At 42.4% G+C, this 23,247-nt stretch overlaps 1 protein-coding gene across 2 annotated transcripts in view; it reads right to left on the bottom strand.

The window, feature by feature from the left end:
* tmeff1a (transmembrane protein with EGF-like and two follistatin-like domains 1a) overlaps positions 1-23,247 on the bottom strand; it is a 74,512-nt gene that overhangs the window by 3,773 nt on the left and 47,492 nt on the right. For both annotated transcript variants that reach the window (XM_064942993.1, XM_064942984.1), the window contains exons 2-6: positions 13,588-13,697; positions 9,663-9,792; positions 7,379-7,405; positions 3,438-3,534; positions 2,967-3,115 (exon numbers count right to left, since the gene is read on the bottom strand). In XM_064942993.1, the coding sequence (XP_064799065.1) occupies positions 2,967-3,115; positions 3,438-3,534; positions 7,379-7,405; positions 9,663-9,792; positions 13,588-13,697 (513 nt within the window). The remainder of the gene's footprint in view (positions 1-2,966; positions 3,116-3,437; positions 3,535-7,378; positions 7,406-9,662; positions 9,793-13,587; positions 13,698-23,247) is intronic.

A 23,247-nucleotide genomic window follows, 5' to 3' on the forward strand; every position in this document is an offset into this window, starting at 1 on the left:
GGTCTGTGCTGGTGCCTACCTCCTGATCTGATCAGGATTGGTATGCTGGATGGCCTCTGTCTGTTTAGTCCTCTCAGATCCACGAGGGGGGACTAATGGCTTTGGGATTGGGCCCTATGTCTGCCTGTGAGGACTTGGAGTTCTGTCTGTCTTTTCTGTGTCTGCCCGTCAGTCAGCCTGCCTGTCTCTGCCTGCCTGTTCATCTTGTCTGCATGTCTGTCAGTCTGTCTACACGAGAGACCGCTGGACGCAGGTCCTGTCCATCTGTCTGGCTACAGATCGGTCTCAAACAAACAAACTGGCTGAGAATGTTTCTCTTCATGGATGTTTGGAGGATAACTATTTCCCAGGGTTTGGAAGGAAGTGGGGGATGTTTGCTCTCTGTCTGAAGAGGGATATCTATCTGTCAGAGCGGAGGCGTAAAGAGGTCTATCTATGTGTTTACGGGCCTTTCGATGTGAGGTGAGTCCGGTATGTAACAAGTGCAGGGAGTTGTGCCAGTGCCTGTTGCTGTGACAGTGTGCGTGATTGTGGTGTGTCTGTGTGTCAATCTGTGTTTGTAGTCTCCCTATCATACAAAACAGTCGACAGCTAACGCTGGCTTGACACAACGCCGCTCTCGTCTTGTTGCGACGGCTCGTGGACGAGAGCGGTTGGTGGGGTGCATGTTAAACAGGAAGATGAGAGGAAAAGAGGAATAGAGTGAGGCTGTGAATAAGTAAACACAGCAGCACATACTCATCCATTTTTTAGATTCTATCCTTCCTCTAGAAATATTGACAGTGCTTCTTTCCTTTGTGTTTGTTTTTTATGTTGCACTATGTAGTGGCTCACAATGCAGCCACAGTAGGAAGTCAGTGATTGTAGACAATTCTAGAGGAATAATCCTGGTTGTTTTAACCTAAAAAAGTGTGCCTGATTATGAGAGAATTGCTGCGAGATGTAGGATTACTGAGATAGCTACAGATTTACCTTGCTGTTGCTTTGATGTGCAAAAATCACGCAACAGTGGTTAAATATGTAGTGCCACCTGCAAACAAATGCTTGGGCTTTATTTTGAAGCTGTCGAGTTTACTAACCCTTGAGTTAGTGCACAACCTAAAGGAATTTAAATATGATCAAATATGTATCGACTCTAATCAATGACACTGTGGTTGAACGAATGAATCTGCTCAAATAAAATCATGGGGAAAGTATTCATTGAAACTGCGATAACATTTGGCATATGGGCTTTCGAGCGTCACAAAACATCTTAATCCCGGTTTGTGTCAAGGAAACCGGTGCGATCCGGCCAGTTGGTCTGCTGCTCTACATACTGAGGCAGGTGCTCCTCCTCCCAGATCCTGCAAGGCACAATGTCGCTTAGACTTCTCTCCCACAGAGGCAGTCAATAGCTTTGTCATAGCCGCTCCTGGCAAACCAGGTTCCAAATAATATTATGCTTTCATTCAAATAAGTGACCTGGGATTGATTGAGCATATCTGGCACAAAAGAACCAATGGAATGCAAACCCCTCCCACCTGGCAATACAGACAGGCTCAATCAGATGCTCAAAGTATTTGAAAGAAAACAAATATTACTTGATCCCAAGTCTGGACATTTGCCTGCCGTAAACAACCAACAAGAAATCCATAAGAGGTCCTGCATTTCTTCTATTTGGACCTGTGGGAACACTCGTTTTAGGCTATCGGCCAAGTTTTGTGTAAAAAATCAGTAGGGGAGGGGGGTTATTGAGTAAATCAAGTCTAAGAAGATATACTCTGAGGATGGTTTTCTGAAATAGCTTGGGGTGTTGGCACTGTCAACTCCAGAGTCTGGAAACATCAGACAACAACACAGGACTACAAATGAGCCCCTCTCCACTACTCCCCCCCCCCAAAAGTCATCCAGCATTGGCTAGATCAAAACTTCTCGTACTGTGACCTGGGATAACAGAACTAATTTGAGCTTTTTCCCTCAAAAGATGCCTCTGAAACACATAAGGCGTAGCGAGCTTCAATCACGGCTGAGTAAATTGAATTCTGGGAAGGTTTCGACGTGACAGGGGTTTGGAATGGTGGCGGGGGAGTATAAATAAATGTTATTCCTTTTGAGGCGCTGGTCAGGGCTTGTGTGCTTGTTTACAGACTTCTGAGGCTTTGATACGCTTGCCTAGTGCTCATTGATTTTAGTGACTGATCGATCGGCTCAGTGCTGACGACAGGTGTCTGCTTGGTGAGGCTTATCTGGCTGCGAGCAGCTTCAGTCAGAAGGACTCTACGAGTGGAAACGGGGCCTAGCATTACCACAGCTTTGTGTCAAGTGTGACTTTGTATAACTTGTGCGATGAGGCTACAATGGGACGATAGCTTTTGGGGTAAGATAGCATATGGTTAGCTAGCATTTGTAGTAGCATAGGGTTGGCGTAAGAAAGTATCCAGGTGAGATGAGTGAAGCTAACAGTATTGTTCCTGTAATTACACTTCCGAGAGACTCAAAACGGTTGACTAAAATGTGAACATACTGCTTAAAGTGAGGCATTGGCCTAGCCTTAATATGGCTAGCTTCCTATGGCATCTACCATAATTATGGAGGCTAGCTGTATACTGTAGGTTTGGCCCAAATAGACTGGGGCCAGTTCCCAGTTTGTTTCCAGTGTAAGTAAGACACTGACACTAGAATAATGCTAACCCCCCCCCCCCCGCCAATCCAATTAGTGACAACAATTAAAAACAAGTTCAAAAGGGACACGTTTCAGTAGATGACTACGTCAAAATGGGAAAATCCCACAATCTGGTCTTGCTGGGCTTTGAAAAGCTGCGCCATAACCTTTGCGAATTACAAAAGTACACCAATTCAACCCAGTTGTTTACAGTAGGTTGTGAGTTTGTGTGCCCAAATGAGAAAAAAATGCAATAAAAAAACAAACATTTTACAAGCAGTAAATCAGTTTTACTAGTTGCAGAGAGCGTAGTGCTCAGTCTCACCTGGGCATCTCCCAAGATGCTTGACGTCGATCTGCTCCTGCTTCATGCACGAGGCCTCTCGGACCAGACAGGGGTTGTTGTAGGAGTTTCCGTCCGTGGCGCACACAGGGTTCTCATTGTGTCCACTGCAGTCAATGTTACATATGCACCTGACAGAAAAAGAGGAACTTGTTTAACCCTTACTGTTTCACTCCAAACTCCTGGTCTACTTCCATCAGCGTCGAGTATATTAGGAAGATCTCTTGGACGTGTACGTTATGTAGGATTATACTCCGTGATACTAATACTGTATATTGATGCAGTATGATATAGTATTGAAATGTAAAATGTATTTTAGATTCTAATGACAATGTGTTTAATATTGTTGGTCCTACAATGAGGCCAGAGACAACTCATCAACGCTTCAGTTCAATATTCTATGACCCTTTTTTATGATATGAAAAAGATAGTTACTATTTTACAGACACTCACCAGACGTCCTCAGAGTCCTCGTCGCATTCCGCTCCATACTTGCACGTGCCGCACTTAGTGAACTTCTTCCCTGCGTCTGTGCCTGAGCCTTCGTATTCTGGGAGAGCAGGGTGGACAACATCCAAACCACTGTTACCAGCTATTTTGGGTTTCTCTTGCTCAGACAATGGCTCAGTATAGGAGAAACCCCAAGCCCCTTGTCACTTTATGTAGAACCAAGATAACTAGGCGTGGTAGTAGCTTCACCTTGCCTTCTGATAGGCAAGTAGGATGTTTTGCCATATTCCTAATCAAATCTTTTCAGCGCCTAAGGGTTAAGGCCTAAGGGTTAAGGCTTAAGGGTTAAGGCCTAGGGGTTTTTCATGACTATCATTCACTAGGTTTCAAATCAATTGGCGACACACACCATATCATTGTGACTCCAGGTTGACTTCCATATGATGGTGAATATATCCTATATTTGCGCATAAAGGCGTTTCCACTGCCATCTCTCGCATAATACTTTTTACCGACAAAAAAAAGATCCCACCATGTCGAACGAACACATGATCTGCCGTCATTTATTTATACAATTGTACCGAAACGTTTCCATCACTCTCATTTACAGGAGGCGTATAGGGGGGGAAAAGACAGTGACTCACACATCCTATTACGCCAGGTTGGATTTATATAATGACAGTGAAAAGAATTATAGCGATGCATTACTATTATCTGGCAGTGGAGTGGTGATTTTTCAGTGGAGCAGAGCATTCACTACGGACAAGGCAATAACACCCAAACAACACCCAAATGCAGATATCAACGAGGTGAGGTATTATTATCATCTGTGTGCAGATGATTGGGGCTGTATTCATCGAGGGCCGTTTAGGGATTCGTCCGGTGTAATTTCCTAATGTAAAACACGCCCACCACTGTCAAAGCGGATTACAATTAACCCATATTTGATCAAACGCAATAAACCAGGGCGGCCGTCGTGGGGGGCAATATGGGTTATCGCCGCTGTACTGACAGATTGGCCTGCTGCATATACTTGTATTGCCTGTGGTGCTCAGTTGTGTTTAGTCGGGACGACACAGGATCAATAGATAAAGATCTGCTAAGGCTTCGTTGTCACTGCTAGGCTGACCTGTATCACCAGATGTTGTCAGAATTACCCAAGAAACTGTATGTACCACATTAAAAGCTCATGAGGCATTTATACGTTATATTCTCCAAGAATAAATGGCTTTAGATACAGTCACATCCCAGATTATTTCCCCTTAAATTGTAGCACGTTATTACAGATTCGATTGATATACATTACTTGTGTGATAAAACAGAGACGTGAATATTATTTGTATCTGTAAGGGTTTTCCTCCTCCTCTTCGTCTGAGGAGGAGAAGCGACAAGGATCGGAGGACCAATGCGCAGCGTGGTAGGTGTCCATGGTTCTTTAATAACAGAAACTCAACATGAACACACTACAAAACAATAAACGTGGCAAAACCCAAAAACAGTCCTATCTGATGCAGAGAACACAGAGACAGGAAACAACCACCCACAAACCAAACACAAAACAAGCTACCTAAATATGGTTCCCAATCAAAGACAATGACCAACACCTGCCTCTGATTGAGAACCATATCAGGTCAAACATAGAAATAAACAAACTAGACACACAACATAGAATGCCCACCCAGCTCACGTCCTGACCAACACTAAATCAAGGAAAACACTATGGTCAGAACGTGACAGTATCCTTTTATCAAATGGGTTTAGCGGATGTGAGCCCACCTCCAGCAGTCCGCCCAAACTAACAGCAATTCTCCATTCTCTAGATAGAATGTATTAGCTTTACGACACTCAGTCAGCCAGTCCTTGTTTTGATTACATTTGCTTTGCTTTGCCAAAGCAGGATATTATGCACCTGAAGTGAACACAACCCTTCCACCCCACAACAACCCTTTCACATTGCTAGCAACCGACCACTCCATGGAAACGGCTATACAGTACCTCACTGTGCATCCCCACTCAATCAATGCCGGTGTACGTGTTACCTTCTATCCATCTTTTTACATTATTACAACATGCCTACGCCTGGGCGCAAACACACAACAGCCACATCCACAGAGGCACACACAAAGGCTGAGTGTACCAAACAAACATTCTGTTCTCAGTTCTCCCTCGCTTTCTCTCTCCATCTCACACACACACACACACACACACAAAGGCTGAGTGTACCAAACAAACATTCTGTTCTCAGTTCTCCCTCTCTCCATCACACACACACACACAAAGGCTGAGTGTACCAAACAAACATTCTGTTCTCAGTTCTCCCTCTCTCTCTCCATCACACACACACACACACACACACACACACACACACACACACACACACACACACACACACACACACACACACACACACACACACACACACACACACACACACACACACACACACACACACACCACAGGAATGCTGGTCTGGGGAGGATGGCTCACAACAATGGCTGGAATGGAGTAAATGGATTGGTATCAAACACAAAGTTCCATTCCATAATTCCGTACCAGCCATTACCATGAGCCTGTCCTCCCATCCAACCACCTCTGATACACAACATATTAGGTACACACACCAGACAATCCTCAAAACACACCCGACACAGCAATCACACACACACAATCCCTACAGTGAACCACTGGGAACACCCAACAGTGTTCAAAGGGGACAGCAAAACACATCCAAAGCACACAGACAGATATACAAGCATCAGAGCTCAATTGCACTTTAATAATTTATATCATAAACAGCTCAGCCAATCGCCTGTAGGGGATTATGCACGTCTATCCAGTCCTGTGCAGATGGTAGAGATATTGGGTCCCCAGTCACTGCTTTCCAATTAAAACCACATTAAACAACAAACGCTGCGGTCGCCACATGCAGATGGTCACAAAATGTCTCGATGGGCTTGGCATTTGTGCAAGTGAGAGAATACACTGTTCAAATATTACTGACAGGCTACAGATATGCTGTTGAAAATGGTGCTAATAGTCTACAGATGGTTTGTTGCGCATCTATAGCTTGTTGAAAATGACGATATATACTGTTGAGATGCTAAAGACATGCAAGTGAAATGTTACCGATAGTCTGTAGATGGACTATCCAAATAGTGTTACTGAAATATCAATGCCTCCATCAGGAGAAGTTACTGGGACGAACGAACGGCCATTTTCTCTCGGGACCATTATCAGGGACTTAATATTCCAGCTTGCTTACAGACTGTGTACAAAGCTAGGCGGTTCACTGGCTTGTGTAACCCCCATTCACAAATAATCCAAAAAGCCAGGTGATCATTAAAGGAATTTGTTGTGTATTGTCTGAAATGTATTCCGAGACAAACTCAAGAGTTGGAAGCTTTCAGAAGTAGTGAATAAGCAGGGGGATGTAAAGTTAAACTGCAATCTAAATAGGCATTTCCATGTCCGACACACCAATTGTCACAGTCAAGGGACTGCATTAGCATTCAGCATGAACAGAATAGGAAATAAGTGCTTGGTGTATCAAGCCTGTGTACTTCCTAGGACTTGGTACACCATTCCATGTCGCAAGAGGAAAAATCTTCAAAAAGGGTTAAAAGTTAGAGGCAGTACGGAGGTTTATTTGCTAATAATGTTTACCTCACATTTGACCTAAATGGTTCACATACGACCGTCATTCTTAACTTGTGAAACCGCACAATCCGTGGTTTCAGGTGTGCCTCTTTCTTGTCCAATGTAGTCATTTTGGGGCCTTTGTGGGTATGTAAGTATGTTTCACTGATATATCTGCCTAAGTCACAGAACAAATGACTGTAAGTGCAGATTATTTCAATGCTTTATCATCTAGTACATGTGTAGTTCAAAAACCATATCAGCTGTATATGCCTAACACCGGATTAACCATAGAGTTTACCACGTACCTCCGTCTCCAGAGCCGGAGCCAGTATCTGTGAAGACAGGAAAGACGTTGTCACAATGGTGCCCTTCAAAAACACTGCTTCCCTATATTGCTTGGCATAGTATTGTTGCATTAAGAAACACAAATCTTGGCACAGCGTGCTTGAATTAAGAAATGGACACATGCTTCCAAGATTTTGGCATGGTATTGTTGCATTAGGAGATGAATATTGGCTGCATCGTTTAATTAAAGTTCCCCACAGCTTTCTTTTACAGCACCTCTATCCAAATTCATAGTTCACGGAAACTTTTAACAGAGGGACCAGACGTAAAATCTCTAGAAACTACCAAAGATCAGCTTTAAGGTTTACTCAACCCAAAACCACAGCCCAGTCTTGACTGCAAAAACATTGACTGTAGTTCAATCTACCTCAATTGGGCCGACCAACCAGTGCTCCCGCACATTGGCTCACCGGGCTATCTGCATTGTGTCCCGCCACCCCTCTTTTACGCTACTGCTACTACTCTCTGTTCATCATATATGCGTAGTTACTTTAACCATATCTACATGAACATACTACCTCAAATCAGCCTGTCTATCCCGTGTCTGTATGTAGCCTCGCTACTGTTATAGCCTCACTGTTATCTTATTTCTTTACTTACCTATTGTTCACCTAATAACTTTTTTCACTATTGGAAGGAGCCTGTTGTATTCGGCGCACGTGACAAATAAACTTTGATTTGATCAAATCCATACTGCAGAAAAATGACTGTTCCGCTGTAGGTAGCTAACATTTACAGAGTGAAAAACTTGATCCTAAGTAACATTGACACACTTCTCGGTGTGGGTTTGATAATGTTTTTAAACAACTCTTATACCGAATGCTAATTCTATTATGTAACCCAAACAATACGTTTTTCCTATCAGAATTCTGACACACCCTTGACTCTGACCAATTTTGTTACCAATTTTGACCCCCTGATCCCAGCAAATGCTGATCATAAACAATGTATGATGTCTCCTCTCTCCCATGCACCTTCTAATGTGTTCTTGGACAGTGGAGGGCATCCACCTACAACCTTTTCCCTTTATAGAGCACTACTTCTGACCAGGGCCCATAGTGCACTAAACAGTGAATAGGGTGCTCTTATCAGGGTCCTTAGTATTCATGGTGTTGCCTCGGCAGTCGGCTCATAGCCGCCAAACGCTTCAATGACAGAAAGCGTAAATATAGACAAGAGGAAATGGGACTAAGCAAGGAGAGAGGGGAAGGAAGCAGAGGGCATATTGCGGCGCAAGAACGCTCGGGTAAGTCGTAAAAAGAGTGCACTGCTGTGATGCGTCACCAGGGAATTCAGGCCACCGCCCCGAGAGATTGGTTTCACGACACGAGCTGGAAACTGTTGCTCAAAGTTTCTCACACGTTTGCTATGTGTTATGACAATGTGACCCCTGGGATGTCTGTGATACTCGAAGAGAAAACCTGTCTGTCTTAGTGTAGGCACAGGTGAACAAGTGATGCGAGTGTGTGTTTGTGTGTCTGTGGGAAATCTGTGCAGGGCTTTTGTTTCTGCCTCAGAATTGGCTTCTGGGTTAGACCTGGTAAACCAGTCCGATATTTCCTATTCAAAGCCATACCCTGATGAATTACAAGCAAATAACTAACACTTCCAAATACAACCTATTCTGAAATTGTGATTTTGACAACAGGTATCCCCAACAGAGCCAGCTGCTTTCCATCTTTTTCTTTAATTGCTAATTGATGTAGACCTAAGAAACGAGGTGAGCGGAATCTCAAACCAATCAGTGTAATCAATAAAGTATTGAGGAGAGTAGAAACCCTGTAGACACGCCAGCCCTTGAGGACTGGGATTGAGAGAACCTGGTGCTGCGTTCTAATTCCCACACTTCTCCCTGAAGTATGGACTTGCTCACTCCCCTACATGGACGTCAAAGCTCATTGGATTGGCATCAGCTAGAAGTAGTGCTGAAAGAGTTTCTCTTCCTCTGTTCCCTTTAAATCCACCAGGGCAGTGAAGGAGTACAGACATAGGGACAAAGGAGTATAAACATAGGGACAAACAGACTGCAGCCCTGAACAAGTCTAGATCCATTGAACGTTATTGTAATAATATAAATACAATTATTTGAACAGACATTTCCATTCAAGTGAATGTTCTGTTCTGGGCTGTGATGGGTTGTGGACATATGAGTCAAATTGCTGTGGTCTGAGGGAATTTCGAATTTCTTTTTTCCTTTAAGAAATTATATTTCTCTGATTGTAACGTAGAAGTGGAAACACTCACCTGCAGAGCATGGCCCATCAGATGAGCGTGATATGAGCCTCTGCTGTTTGCAGGAGGCCTGTCTTCGGTAGCATTCATTCTGGTAGGTATCGCCATTGGAGCCACACACAGGGATGTAGTTTTTGTGGCACTGAAATTAAAAGCAGAAAACAAAAAAAACAAAATAGTGAGTGCGTCTACATAATGCAAAGAGGCAATATACAACCTCAGAAGGTTGATGAAATGTGGCTTGTCACCAAAAGCACTCAAACTTTTACAGGTGCACAATCACCGCCTGGTACGGCAACTGCTCCGCCCACAACCATAAGGCTCTCCAGATGCTAGTGAGGTCTGCACAACGCATCACCGGGGGCAAACTACCTGCCCTCCAGGACACCTACACCACCCGATGTCACAGGAAGGCCATAAAGATCATCAAGGACAACAACCACCCGAGCCACTGCCTGTTCACCCCACTATCATCCAGAAGGTGAGGTCAGTACAGGTGCATCAAAGCTGGGACCGAGAGACTGAAAAACAGCTTCTATCTCAAGGCCATCAGACTGTTAAACAGCAACCACTAACATTGAGTGGCTGCTGCCAACATACTGACTCAACTCCAGCCACTTTAATAATGGAAAAATGGATGTAAAAAATGTATCACTAGCCACTTCATAAAATGTTTACATTACTCTACATTACTCATCTCATAAGTATATACTGTACTCTATACCATCTACTGCATCTTGCCATCTTTATGTAATACATGTATCACTAGCCACTTTAAACAATGCCATTTTTATATGTCTACATACCCTACATTACTCATCTCTTATGTATATACTGTACTCTATACCATCTACTGCATCTTGCCTATGCCTTTCTGTACCATCACTCATCTATATATTTTTATGTACATATTCTTATTCATTCCTTTACACTGTGTATACAAGGTAGTTGTGGAATTGTTAGGTTAGATTAAATCAAATCAAATGTATTTATATAGCCCTTCGTACATCAGCTGATATCTCAAAGTGCTGTACAGAAACCCAGCCTAAAACCTCAAACAGCAAGCAATGCAGGTGTAGAAGCACGGTGGTTAGAAAAAACTCCCTAGAAAGGCCAAAACCTAGGAAGAAACCTAGAGAGGTTTGTTGGTTATTACTGCATTGTCGGAACTAGAAGCACAAGCATTTCGCTACACTCGCATTAACATCTGCTAACCATGTGCATGTGACAAGTAAAATTTTATTTAATTTTGATTTGAGAGTGCAGATACTTTCACAACAAGAAAATGTGAAATAGTAGTAAGCTAGCTAATGCACAAGCTGTCATTGAGTAGCCAAAGCCATAATTTAAATATGCAGTGCCTTCGGAATGTATTCAGACCCCTTCCCCTTTCCATATTTTGTTACGTTAGCACCTTATAAAATAAAAAACAGATATCTTATTTACATAAGTATTCAGCCCATTTGCTATGAGACTTGAAATTGAGCTCAGGTGCATCCTGTTTCCATTGATCATTCTTGAGATGTTTCACCTGTGGTAAATTCAATTGATTGGACATGATTTGGAAAAGCACACACCTGTCTACATAATGTCCCACAGGTGATAGTCAGTGCAAAACAACCATCTCTGCAGATGTCATGGCTCTCGTGGGTTGAAGGAGACCAAGGTGCAGCGTGGTAGGCGTTCATGATATTTATTAAACTGAACACCGCAACAAAATAACAAAGTAGAGAAACAAAAGCGCAGAGTTCTGTCAGGCAAATAAACAGCTAAACAGAAAATAACTACCCACAAAACACAGGTGGGGAAAAGGCTGCCTAAGTATGGTTCCCAATCAGAGACAACGATAGTCAGCTGTCCCTGATTGAGAACCATACCCGGCCAAAACATAGAAACAGTAAACATAGAAATAAAGAAACTAGAATGCCCACCCTAGTCACACCCTGGCCTAACCAAAATAGAGAATAAAATCATCTCTATGGCCAGGGTGTGACAGCAGCACTCCACCAATCAGGCCTTTATGGTAGAGTGGCCAGACGGAAGTAACTCCTCAGTAAAAGGCACATGACAGCCCGCTTGGAGTTTGACAAAAGGCACATAAAGGATCATGAGAAACAAGATTCTTTGGTCTGATGAAACCAAGATTGAACTCTTTCACGTCTGGAGGAATCCTGGCCCCATCCCTACGGCAAAGCATAGTGGTGGCAGGGACTGGGAGACTAGTCATGATTGAGGGAAGCCCGGACTTGAACCCGATCGAACATCTCTGGAGAGACCTGAACATTTCTGTGCAGCAACGCTCCCCATCCAACCTGACAGAGCTTGAGAGGATCTGCAGAGAAGAAATGGGAGAAACTCCACAAATACATGTGTGCCACGCTTGTAGCGTCATATACTAGACTCGAGGCAGTAATCGTTGCCAAAGGTGCTTCAACAAAGTACTGAGTAAAGGGTCTGAAAACGTATGTAAATGTGATAGCAGTTTTGTTATACATTTCTAAAAAACTGTTTTTACTTTGTCATTATGGGGTATTGTGTCAAGATTGATGAGGGGAATAAACAATTTAATCAATTTTCTATGTAACAAAATGTGGGAAAAGTCAAGGGGTCTGAATACTTCCCCTAATGCACTGTACATTCTAGTCACCTATCGTTCATTATGAGGGAATGTCATGAATGGTTATAACCTATGCCATGTTGCATCTAGGAAGCTTCATAAAGGCTTTGCAGGCAAGGACTGATTGAAGACATACTGTAGGTTATTGCTCAGTCTCCCCATTAAACTATGTCTCTAAGCTATTCTGGTTTCTTCACACACACACCTGTCCTCCTTCTGTTGCAATTACAGTCACATTAGAGAGAAATATGGTGGCCTTCTCATTCAGCACCTCAGACTACAAAAAGCAATCCGGACTAGAGGGCGAAAACAACAGCACTCCTCTCCGAAGCTATACCAAGCACCGGGGGTGGGTAGTAAACGCACAACAAGTAACGCTTTACATGTACTTAAGTCTGTTTGTGGAAGATCTAGTACTTTTCTAGTTACTCTCTGTGGGCTGTACTTGTACTCTTACTCAAGTATTTTCTGAAGAAAGAAACTTACCTTTTACTCTGTTACATTTGACCAAATCACTTCAGTTACATAGATTTATTTTACTCTATTGTTGCTGTCAGATGAAAACCTAGTGACTGTTTATTTATTTTACTCTGTGATTATACATTTATTGGCTCTCGGTTGTCCATCAAACCCTGTATCTCCACCACAGCTCTTGAAGTGAAGCACATGTCTTCACTCCTAAGGATATTTTTTTGGCGTTGACGTTGAGACTAGTGTTTTGCGGGTACTATTTATTGAAGCTGCCAGTTGAGGACTTGTGAGGTGTCTGTTTCTCAAAGTAGACACTAATGTACTTGTCCTCTTGCTCAGTTGTGCACCGGGGCCTCCCACTCCTCTTTCTATTCTGCTTAGAGCCAGTTTGCGCTGTTCTGTGAAGGGAGTAACTATGCTGGAGGACATCTGCAAGATGGTGCTAGCAGGCTTAAATAACGCATTTCAAATCAATTGCACTAAGTTGTTGTTATCTTTGTTTGCTGTCACATTTTACCATATGGTGTAAAAAATTAACAAACTAAATGTGTAACTAGTATTTAAGTCGTTTTCTGACCGGATCCTTTTTACTCGTACTTGAGTAGTTTCTTAAGAGGGCTACTTTTACATTTACTTGAGTAAATTACAATCTAAGTAACAATACCTTCACTTAAATCCAGATTTTCAGTTCTCAACCCACCTCTGCCAAGCATATCATTAATAATTCTTTCAACATAAAAATACACACACTGCAGGCTCGTGTTTTCCTACCTTGTCAGGACATTCTGAACCTGATAACGTAGGTAAACATGTACACACACAAAATCTGGTAGAAACTACACCACATACCTGAAACTGGCACACACACTTCAGCGTGGCTCCGTCATCCCTGCAGACACCTCCAAAACGGCAGCTGGAGTCGTCACACACTCGTAGGTCGCTCTTCTTCTCCGACAGATCTAGTAAGACAAAGAAAAAAAGAGGTCATTCATTAATTTTGAATGTAGGCTACACATCTTCGCCCGTTCCAAATGGCACTCTAATCCCTATTTAGTGCACTACTTTGACCAAGTCCCATCTATTCAAAAAATGCTGCATTAAAAACAACCCAATTTGGGATTATTTGGTAACCCAGCCCTGGGTAAATACTGGACAGAACACATGTTGGGTTATTTGGTAACCCAGCCCTGGGTAAATACTGGACAGAACACATGTTGGGTTATTTGGTAACCCAGCCCTGGGTAAATACTGGACAGAACACATGTTGGGTTATTTGGTAACCCAGCCCTGGGTAAATACTGGACAGAACACATGTTGGGTTATTTGGTAACCCAGCCCTGGGTAAATACTGGACAGAACACATGTAGGGTTATTTGGTAACCCAGCCCTGGGTAAATACTGGACACAACACATGTTGGGTTATTTGGTAACCCAGCCCTGGGTAAATACTGGACAGAACACATGTTGGGTTATTTGGTAACCCAGCCCTGGGTAAATACTGGACAGAACACATGTACGGTTATTTGGTAACCCAGCCCTGGATAAATACTGGACAGAACACATGTTGGGTTATTTTGACCCAGTCAGTTGGGCTGCGTAAATAACCCAACATGTGTCCACTACTACCCAACATGTGTCCACTACTACCCAACATGTGTCCACCACTACCCAACATGTGTCCACCACTACCCAACATGTGTCCACCACTACCCAACATGTGTCCACCACTACCCAACATGTGTCCACCACTACCCAACATGTGTCCACCACTACCCAACATGTGTCCACCACTACCCAACATGTGTCCACCACTACCCAACATGTGCCCACCACTACCCAACATGTGTCCACCACTACCCAACATGTGTTCACCACTACCCAACATGTGTCCACCACTACCCAACATGTGTCCACCACTACCCAACATGTGTCCACCACTACCCAACATGTAGTGAATCTTTGTTTTCATTTCAACAATTTACTATCTGTGATGTTCTAGATGCTTTGCTTAAGATTGACGTGAAAAGAAATCCACTGGGGCTGATATGCTTGATCCACTTTTACTGCAGCTCTCTGCCACCCTGACAGCTGAATCCTTTTACCTGATGATTAAATCGGATCCCTAAGGTTTGGAAGGCGGCCCATGTACTCCCCCTTCACAAAGGTGGTGACTCTTGTGACCTAAATAATTATCGCCCTATTTCATCATAGAAATGTATTATAAATGTAAATCAGTCGTGTTTTAGACCAGGTCATAGCACTATCTCTGTTGCATCTTACATTAGTTATAAATGATGTCGTTTCCTGTATGAATCTTCATTGACCCGTCAAAGGCTTTCGATACTGTTGATTACTCACCCCTAATTCAGAGGCGTTGTCATAGACCAGGCTGCATGTAATTAATTGACAGATACAACTCAATGTGTATCTGCTGACGCGGTTAAATAAGATTTCCTGGATATTACGAAAGGTGTCCCACACGGGTGGATTCTGGGTCCTGTAGTTGTTACGGTTCACATTAACAATACCACAGCCACTTCAAAGCAACACAGTAACACATGGTAAGCCAAGTACTGGTAAGGAGTTCATTTGTCCCTTGGACTCCCTTCCCAGGTCTATACAGGTGTAATGGAGGGTATATGCAGGCATACGCGGTATACCCACGTATTTTTCAGTGAGCATTGTGTTTACTCACTTCGTAATCCCCAGGATGTGTAGCAAATTAGTGAAGTGGAAGTATACGCTGTTTCAATGAATAAGGCTGATTGAACAGATCAGTATGTTTCGCTTAAAATGTTGATAAACTATTATTTCTTCACATTTTAGCACAGCAATGTGGCCAAGAATGGTGCGAATGTTAAACATTTTGTGGGAAAACACTGTTCTAAAATTCACCCCGCATCTGTAAGGGGTTTCATTGACAGAGATGGAAGTATTTATTTGAAATTTAGAGAGAGAAGGGAGATCTAAAGATGCAACAATTACCATTGCTAATATGACTGGGATAATGACTTTGGCTGCTAGACAATGAAAGAAAGCTGAAAGAATACCAATAGAACAGGAGAACACATACAAAGTCTTTATAAAATAATTGCCTCCATATTTCTATGGTGGGAATTTGGCTCTAGGCTACTTTGAAACAAGGTACGAAATGATTCATAATATCAAGTAAATGTCCAGGTTTCAAACAATTAAGGAACAGGGAAAATATAGTGAGGTTAATTATGGTGATGCTAATGATAACTGTCTTCTGGCAGATGGAAAGGCTTTCCCAGAAACCTTCTCAATTAAATGTTAACTAGTTACAAAGTAGCATTTGCCTACCTAGCAGAATGGTATCATGATTATTTGCATCAATCCAGTGGCCATTTGTTTTGCAAACTCCATCTCATGTGACACAGAAACACCACTAACCAAACAACCGTGCTAGGTGCATGGGGGCCTCATTTATAAACCGTATGTACGTATAACATATACCCCAAAATGTGTGTGCACCAGTTCACGCAAAAGTTTTTATTTTTATTTTTAACTTGACGTGAGAATGGACTAACCTCCCCGCAAACGTTATACCATGCGGACACACATCTGCTAGTGGTTGAAATATTGTATTGCAAGCTGGCAAGTATTTTGTACAAATCGGGGATATGATGAAAATCTTATTCATAAAAAACTAAAAAACATACTAACAATAATGTAGCCATTTGCCATTACTGGGAAGAGTGAAAATATGTTTATTAGAATAGTATTTTCCTTGAAATAAGCATCTTAAAATTAGACATAGGAATTTGTTTTCTATTTATTTTATTTTCATAACCATTGCAGAATATATTCCTCACTTTTTTCTGGCTGTGATGGGTTCATTTTCCCGAAGGAGCCATACAACAAATGACCATGTGCATCTCTCAGCCTAGTGGCCTAGCAAATAGGCCATATGTATCTCTGGTTTTGCAAGATCATTAGCAGCATGGTTTATAATACAGTCGAATTTAACAGCTTATCTTTGACATTGATGTCGGCCTATGCATCAAGTTTTAAGTATTTATTGTCACGTGCACAAGTACAGTGAAACGCCTTTCTTGCTTGCTCTTTCCCAACATTGCAGTAATGAACATCAGTAGTACTATAAAAAAATGTAGAAAAAAACCTCTTAGTAGAACAAAAAACACACATACTGTAATTGGATTTCATTTAGTAGCCTGCTCTACAATGTTACAGAATTCACGGGTTCCATCATATTTCGGTTGGTGGAAAAGGTTCTGCTGACAGGTCCACGACAATTTGACATTGTTTTCTCGTTCAGTAACGGACAGTCCTTTTCCAGATACAGCATAAATTACTGCTAAAGATGTAAACATTCTGCCAACAGTATGGGTAGGTTAAAGTATTGCTGTGCCATAGGAGTGCGACATCATTGCCCATTTAATCTCAGAACCTAGGGACGACATACACTACATTACCGGAAGAATGTGGACACCTCGTTCCAAAATCATGGGCATTAATATGGAGTTTGTATAACAGCCTCCACTTTTCTGGGAAGGCTTTCCACTAGATGTTGGAACATTGCTGTGGGGACTTGCTTCCATTCAGCCACAAGAGCATTAGTGAGGTCGAGCACTGACGTTGGGCGATTAGGCCTGGCTCACAGTCGCCATTTCAATTCATCCAAAAGATGTTCGATTGGGGTTGCGGTCAAGGCTGTGTGGAGGCAGATCCAGTTCTTCCACACCGATCTCAACAAACCATTTCTGTATGGACCTCACTTTGTGCACGTGGGCATTGTCAGGGTGAAACAGGAAAGGGCCATCCGTCAATCTGTTGCCACAATGTTGGAAGCACAGAATTGTCTACAATGTCGCTGTATGCTGTAGCATTAAGATTTCCCTTCACTGGAACTAAGGGGCCTAACCCGAACCATGAAAAACAGCTCCAACCATTATTCCTCCACCACCACACATTTCAGTTGGCACTATGCATTGGGGCAGGTACCGTTTTCCTGGCATCTGCCAAACCTGGATTCATCTGTCGGACTGCCAGATGGCGAAGCATGATTCATCACTTCAGAGAAAGCGTTTCCACTGCTCCAGAGTCCAATGGCGGCTAGTTTTACACCACTGCAGCCGACGCCTGGCATTGCGAATGGTGATCTTAGGCTTGTGTGCAGCTGCTCGGCCATGGAAAACCATTCCATGAAGTTCCCGACGAACAGTTATTGTGCTGACATTGCTTCCAGAGGCTGTTTGGAACTTGGTAGTGAGTGTTGCAATCGAGGACAGACAAGTTTTATTCGCTATGCACTTCAGCACTTGGTGGTCCCTTTCTGTGAGCTTGTGTGGCCTTTTGGCCGTTGTCACTCCTAGATGCTTCCACTTCACAATAACAGCACTTACAGTTGACCAGGGCAGCTCTAGCAGGGAAAAATTTGACGAATTGACTTGTTGAAAAGGTGGCATCATATGACGGTGTTTGTCTATGGCTAATGTGCTGGATTTTATACACCTGTCAGCAACGGGTGTGGCTGAAATAGCTGAATCCACTAATTTAAAGAGGTGTCCACATACTTTTGTATAGCGGCAGGGTAGCCTAGTGGTTAGAGCGTTGGATTAGTAACCGAAAGGTTGCAAGTTCGAATCCCCGAGCTGACAAGGTACAAATCTGTCGTTCTGCCCCTGAACAGGTAGTTAACCCACTGTTCCTAGGCTGTCATTGAAAATAAGAATTTGTTCTTAACTGACTTGCCTAGTAAAATAAAATAAATATATAGTGTATAAACCCAATTATCTATTGATGTTGGGGTGGCAGGGTAGCCTAGTGGTTAGAGAAATTTTTTTTTGTTGTTGACTTAGAAAAACAATAGAATTGGATGTTCTATTTCAAAGTGTGACTTAAAAAGGGAAAATCTGAAACCTGTGAATTTCTGACTGTTTGACAGCCTAATTTATCTGTTTAAATAGTAGGCCTACTATTATCCTACTTGCACAGTACAGCTTGACTGTAAAAGACTCAATATGGGATTCATCATTTTAGGTCATTTAAGAGTGTGTCACAAGCTAGGTATCCATGCAATCATGCGAATATTCAAAAATCAGCATGACAAAAATATGCTCAGTTTCCCACCAGCGGTGTCTCCACCAAATGGACTTCTTGTGGTTAAAAATCAGTGCGTGATGACGTAGTGCACACAAAATGTACTTTTTCGCTTAACTTTTCATGTACTGAATAAAACTCTAAAGTTCAATTGTCACGAACCGGCTCAAAGCCCACAACAAAAGGGAGACAACGTGGAGATAAGGAGTAACAAAATATATATTTATTAAATAAAGTAAACTAAATACGAAATACAATGGTGTGTGTAATCAGTAGTGTAAGTGAGTGTTTTGCATGCATGAATGTGATAATGCAGGGTGTTGAAAGGTGCCAAAACAAACAACCAAAAACCACCAAGATACACAACAAAATCTATAAAGGTGTCTGCATGGAGAGAGTCTCCTCCATGTATGGGGAAGTGGTGTATTTATCCTGGGACACACTGGGCCCAGGTGTTTCCCATGTAGCTGACGACCCTCCCAACTCCGCCCACTGGCATCCTAATAAGGAAACAAGAACAAAGAGAGAATACGGCAGACAGAGTGGGAGGGGCGTCACACAATGTGTTTGTGTCGCATTTTCAACTCTACCGATAGTTTTGTCTGTGTTGCATTAAATAGCATGTGTGCCGACTCTAGTCTTGGCATTTGCGCTCTAGCCAACAGCTCGCAGATACAGTGCAGGCAGGCTCTGCTGGTAAACTTGTCTACATAGTGAGAATATTATGGAAAAGTCCGAATATTTGTATTTGTCAAACAGCAGTTAATTATCAATCATCATGTCACCAGAATAAGACCCTCAATATTTTTTGGGAAAGGAGCATCAATCGCTCTTTCACCACCCTGTGAAGTTCATCATCATTTATTTCATCTGTAGCCTAATAAACTGCATGGTTTCCAGAGTCATAATAAGAGGCCCACACACCTTATCACCGCGTGACTCCAAATTTACTTGGACATGATGGTTATTATATCAATATTTGTGCATAAAGATATTTCCACCACCATTTCTCACTGAATTAATTTTACAGACACCAAAAGACCCCACCATGTCGAAAGAACAAATATCTGTCTGCATTTATAAAATTGTACCAGAAGAAACAACCGGTTTCCATCATAGCTTTCATGCTTAAAAAAATATATATGGTATGACCTTACACGCATAAAAACTGTGGATGTAAAAGTAGTTTGTGTTTCTCATAGAATTTCCTTTAGAAGGCGGGGCGTTTGTGAAATGTCAATAGGAGAGGATACCCACTTCTCCAGGCACCACTACTTCTATAGTAATGATAGGGCTGCTGACTACCAAAATGTGCAGAGTACCTAAATTAGCGACATTTAGCAACAGACTCAGCAGAGATCAAAGGGAGGAAATCTGCACAAAATGATGTAGCGGTAGCAGCGTATTACTCAGTCATGCCTCTGTATGTGTCACACACCATGCCTGAGTGGGCTTTGAAGAGCTGCGTTATGGTCTGTAATTACCACTTTTGGACCAGCCTAGACTAGCTAACGACTATCTGCACTAACCAGACCAGGCTTTCAATGTTGCTCCCAGAACGAGACACAAAAACACAGTGCTACTGTGTTCGTGAGTAAGACTACACCATAGCCACTCATGTAGATCTACAATTATTTGATACGTTTATTAAGCGATATTTGCATCACCTTGCCCATAATCTCTGGGACAGACGCACGTAATATAAATGGTATCGTAGCATCTGTCAACAGACTGTGGGATGCGGCGGCTAACAATGAACTTTGTTCCTGTGCCCTGATTTCTTGTCAATGATCATTTGGAGAGAAAAACAATTGCAATTTCACATGTGCTTGCATCTTTCAAATGTAGCCAAAAGACTTTCCCGAAACCTGGAAAGAGAAGGGAGTGGAGCCACCCAGCGTCCGTAGTGTCTTTTCTAACATCTCCCACACAACGTAATTGAGCATCTGACACAATTACACAAGATTTTACTTATGGGTTTCCAAGATGACCTTTGCCCTAGACTGGGTGGAATGTTTTCCCTTATTGCTTATACCTATCCAATTGTTTGAAATCTACAGGAGGGCCTAGGTACACTCTTAGAAGAAAAGGTTCTATCTAGAACCTAAAAGGGATATTATTCTGCTGTGCACATAAGGGAACCCTTTGAATAACCGTTTTTGGAACTAGGTAGAACCTTTTTGGGGTTCCATGTAGAACCCTTTCCACAGAGGTTTTCTACCTGGAACCAAAAAGGGTTCTCCTATGGGTACAGCCAAATAATTATTTTGGAACCCTTTTTATAAGAGTGTAGTAGGGGCTTGGGGTTGATTTAGAAATCAGAATGACGACAGCCTTAGATGTGCAAAGTAAACTCCGCTTTCCAGGAACTACAAGCTGGTGTGTAAGTAAACTGGTGTATATGTAATGCACACGTAATGTAAAACCTGTCGCCATTGTATTTGTTAATCTCGCAGAGTCTAACGCTTCATCTCAAATAGCAAACCTTTTCCCAACATATTGCAGTACTTTTGACCAGAAACGTATTTGCCCTGGTCAAACGTATTGCACTTTATAGGGAATAGGGTGCCATTTGGGATGAGTCCTAAGTTGGAGAAGCTGCTCTCTGGGCTTACCGACCACTTGGACAGAGAACCATGTAAGCTATTCCAATGTTAAACCCATTGGAATGGATAACGCCTTGCATATATTGTACAAATGTCTTGTTCCAGAACTTTAGATGTTTGCATATCTAAATTGTTTATCTTCGTCTCAGCGTTGCAGCTCCTGAACAAACCGTTGCACCTTCGACCTACTACTTAAATATTTTATCTTTCCCATTCACCCTCTGAATGGCACATATACAATCCATGTCTCCAGGCTTAAAAATCCTTACTTAACCTGTCTCCTCCCCTTTGTCTACACTGATTGAAGTGACATCAACAAGAGATCATAGCTTTCACCTGGATTCACCTGGTCAGTCTGTCAATGTTTTGAACACTCAGTGTATAGGCCTTGTCTCCTGTACTATAAATATTGTTACTTAGCCACACTTATCTTTCCAGAATGAGCCATATTAGACAATTTCATAGAGCATCAAAGAGATACAATGTTGCTTAAGCGAATCTCTCCCGACCAGCACAAAATTGGCTGATTTGTATCTTTTCTCATTTGACTAGGCGATGTTCCTTCTGACTGGCTGTCGACATCATAGCAGAGCAGAGGAGCAGAGAGAGGAGTGTGTTGAGGTGGTCAGAACCCTGAACCGTCTGTGTAGTTTAATGTGTTCTGGGGAGGGGCTGTCAACAACAGCTGTTTACGGCAGCTGTCCACTGCTGGCTGGCTTCAATCTCTCATTGTTTCCTTCCTTCCGCTGGCTAGTGTGCCTTTCATGGCTAATTAAGCCAAGCCATTGCCCCATCCATCAGGGTACGGTTGTGCCTGGTGCGGTTGAGGATGAAGCATGTGTGTCTGAGTTTGAGTGTATTTGGGAGTAAACATTTCAGTTGCAGGCATTTCTGTGCTTAACTTAATATACATAGACGCCAAATGTATCTATTAACAGAGATTTCTGTGTATATCTGTGTGGGTGCTTGTTTACAACAGAGCACTGTCTATCTATTTTATATGTTCCCTGGAATATAGGCTATATATTCCAACAAACTCACCAGCAATGTGATTTTTTTTATATACAGTTATATATATCACAATATTATTTTTGGACGATATTATATCTATATTTGACTCCAAGTATCGATTTGTACCTGCGCCAAACTTCTGTATTTTATATATAGCTTGTCCTCCATCTTTAAAAAAAATAATTTTAAATAGTGTTTGACAGCACTTTCATTTCTCTGACTGATCAAAACTCGTTCTCACGTTCGATCGTATTTCTGCAGAAGAAATATAGTGATCGATTTGTTTGGAGTATCAAATCGCAATACAATTGCAGAATCTAATCATATTACATATAGAATCGTTCAATTTTTTAAATTGTGAGAATCGCAATGCATATTGTATTGGCACCTAAGTATAATGATAATATCGTACAATGAGGTCCCTGGTAATTCCCAGCCAGACTAGAAATGCAACATAAATCCTTATTCAGCCAGAACTGGTGAGAACTCAGTGGTCCGTGGCTGTCTGGGCCAAGCGCAGATCAACCTCTGTCTCAAATCCCCCCCGCTTGCCTGAGTCGTCATGCCCACCTAGCGGTCTGTCTCCTGGGTCGTTATCTATGCCGGGCTCCCGTGACTCCAGGCTAGTAGACGTCAATACTTCAACTCCTGTCTGGTAGACTGGGGTCTACACTTCACTGGTTTTCCTCGGCTCAGACAGAAAGGGTCTTTTAGCTTTTAACCCTTTCAGCTTGAAACTGTTTTCGGCCAGGATTAAAAGGTTTGATTCCAGCTGTGGCCACCCATATGAAAATGTATGCACAGAAGT

The sequence above is a fragment of the Oncorhynchus masou genome, chromosome 3 (assembly GCF_036934945.1).
Source record: "Oncorhynchus masou masou isolate Uvic2021 chromosome 3, UVic_Omas_1.1, whole genome shotgun sequence".
Classification (NCBI taxonomy): domain Eukaryota; kingdom Metazoa; phylum Chordata; class Actinopteri; order Salmoniformes; family Salmonidae; genus Oncorhynchus; species Oncorhynchus masou.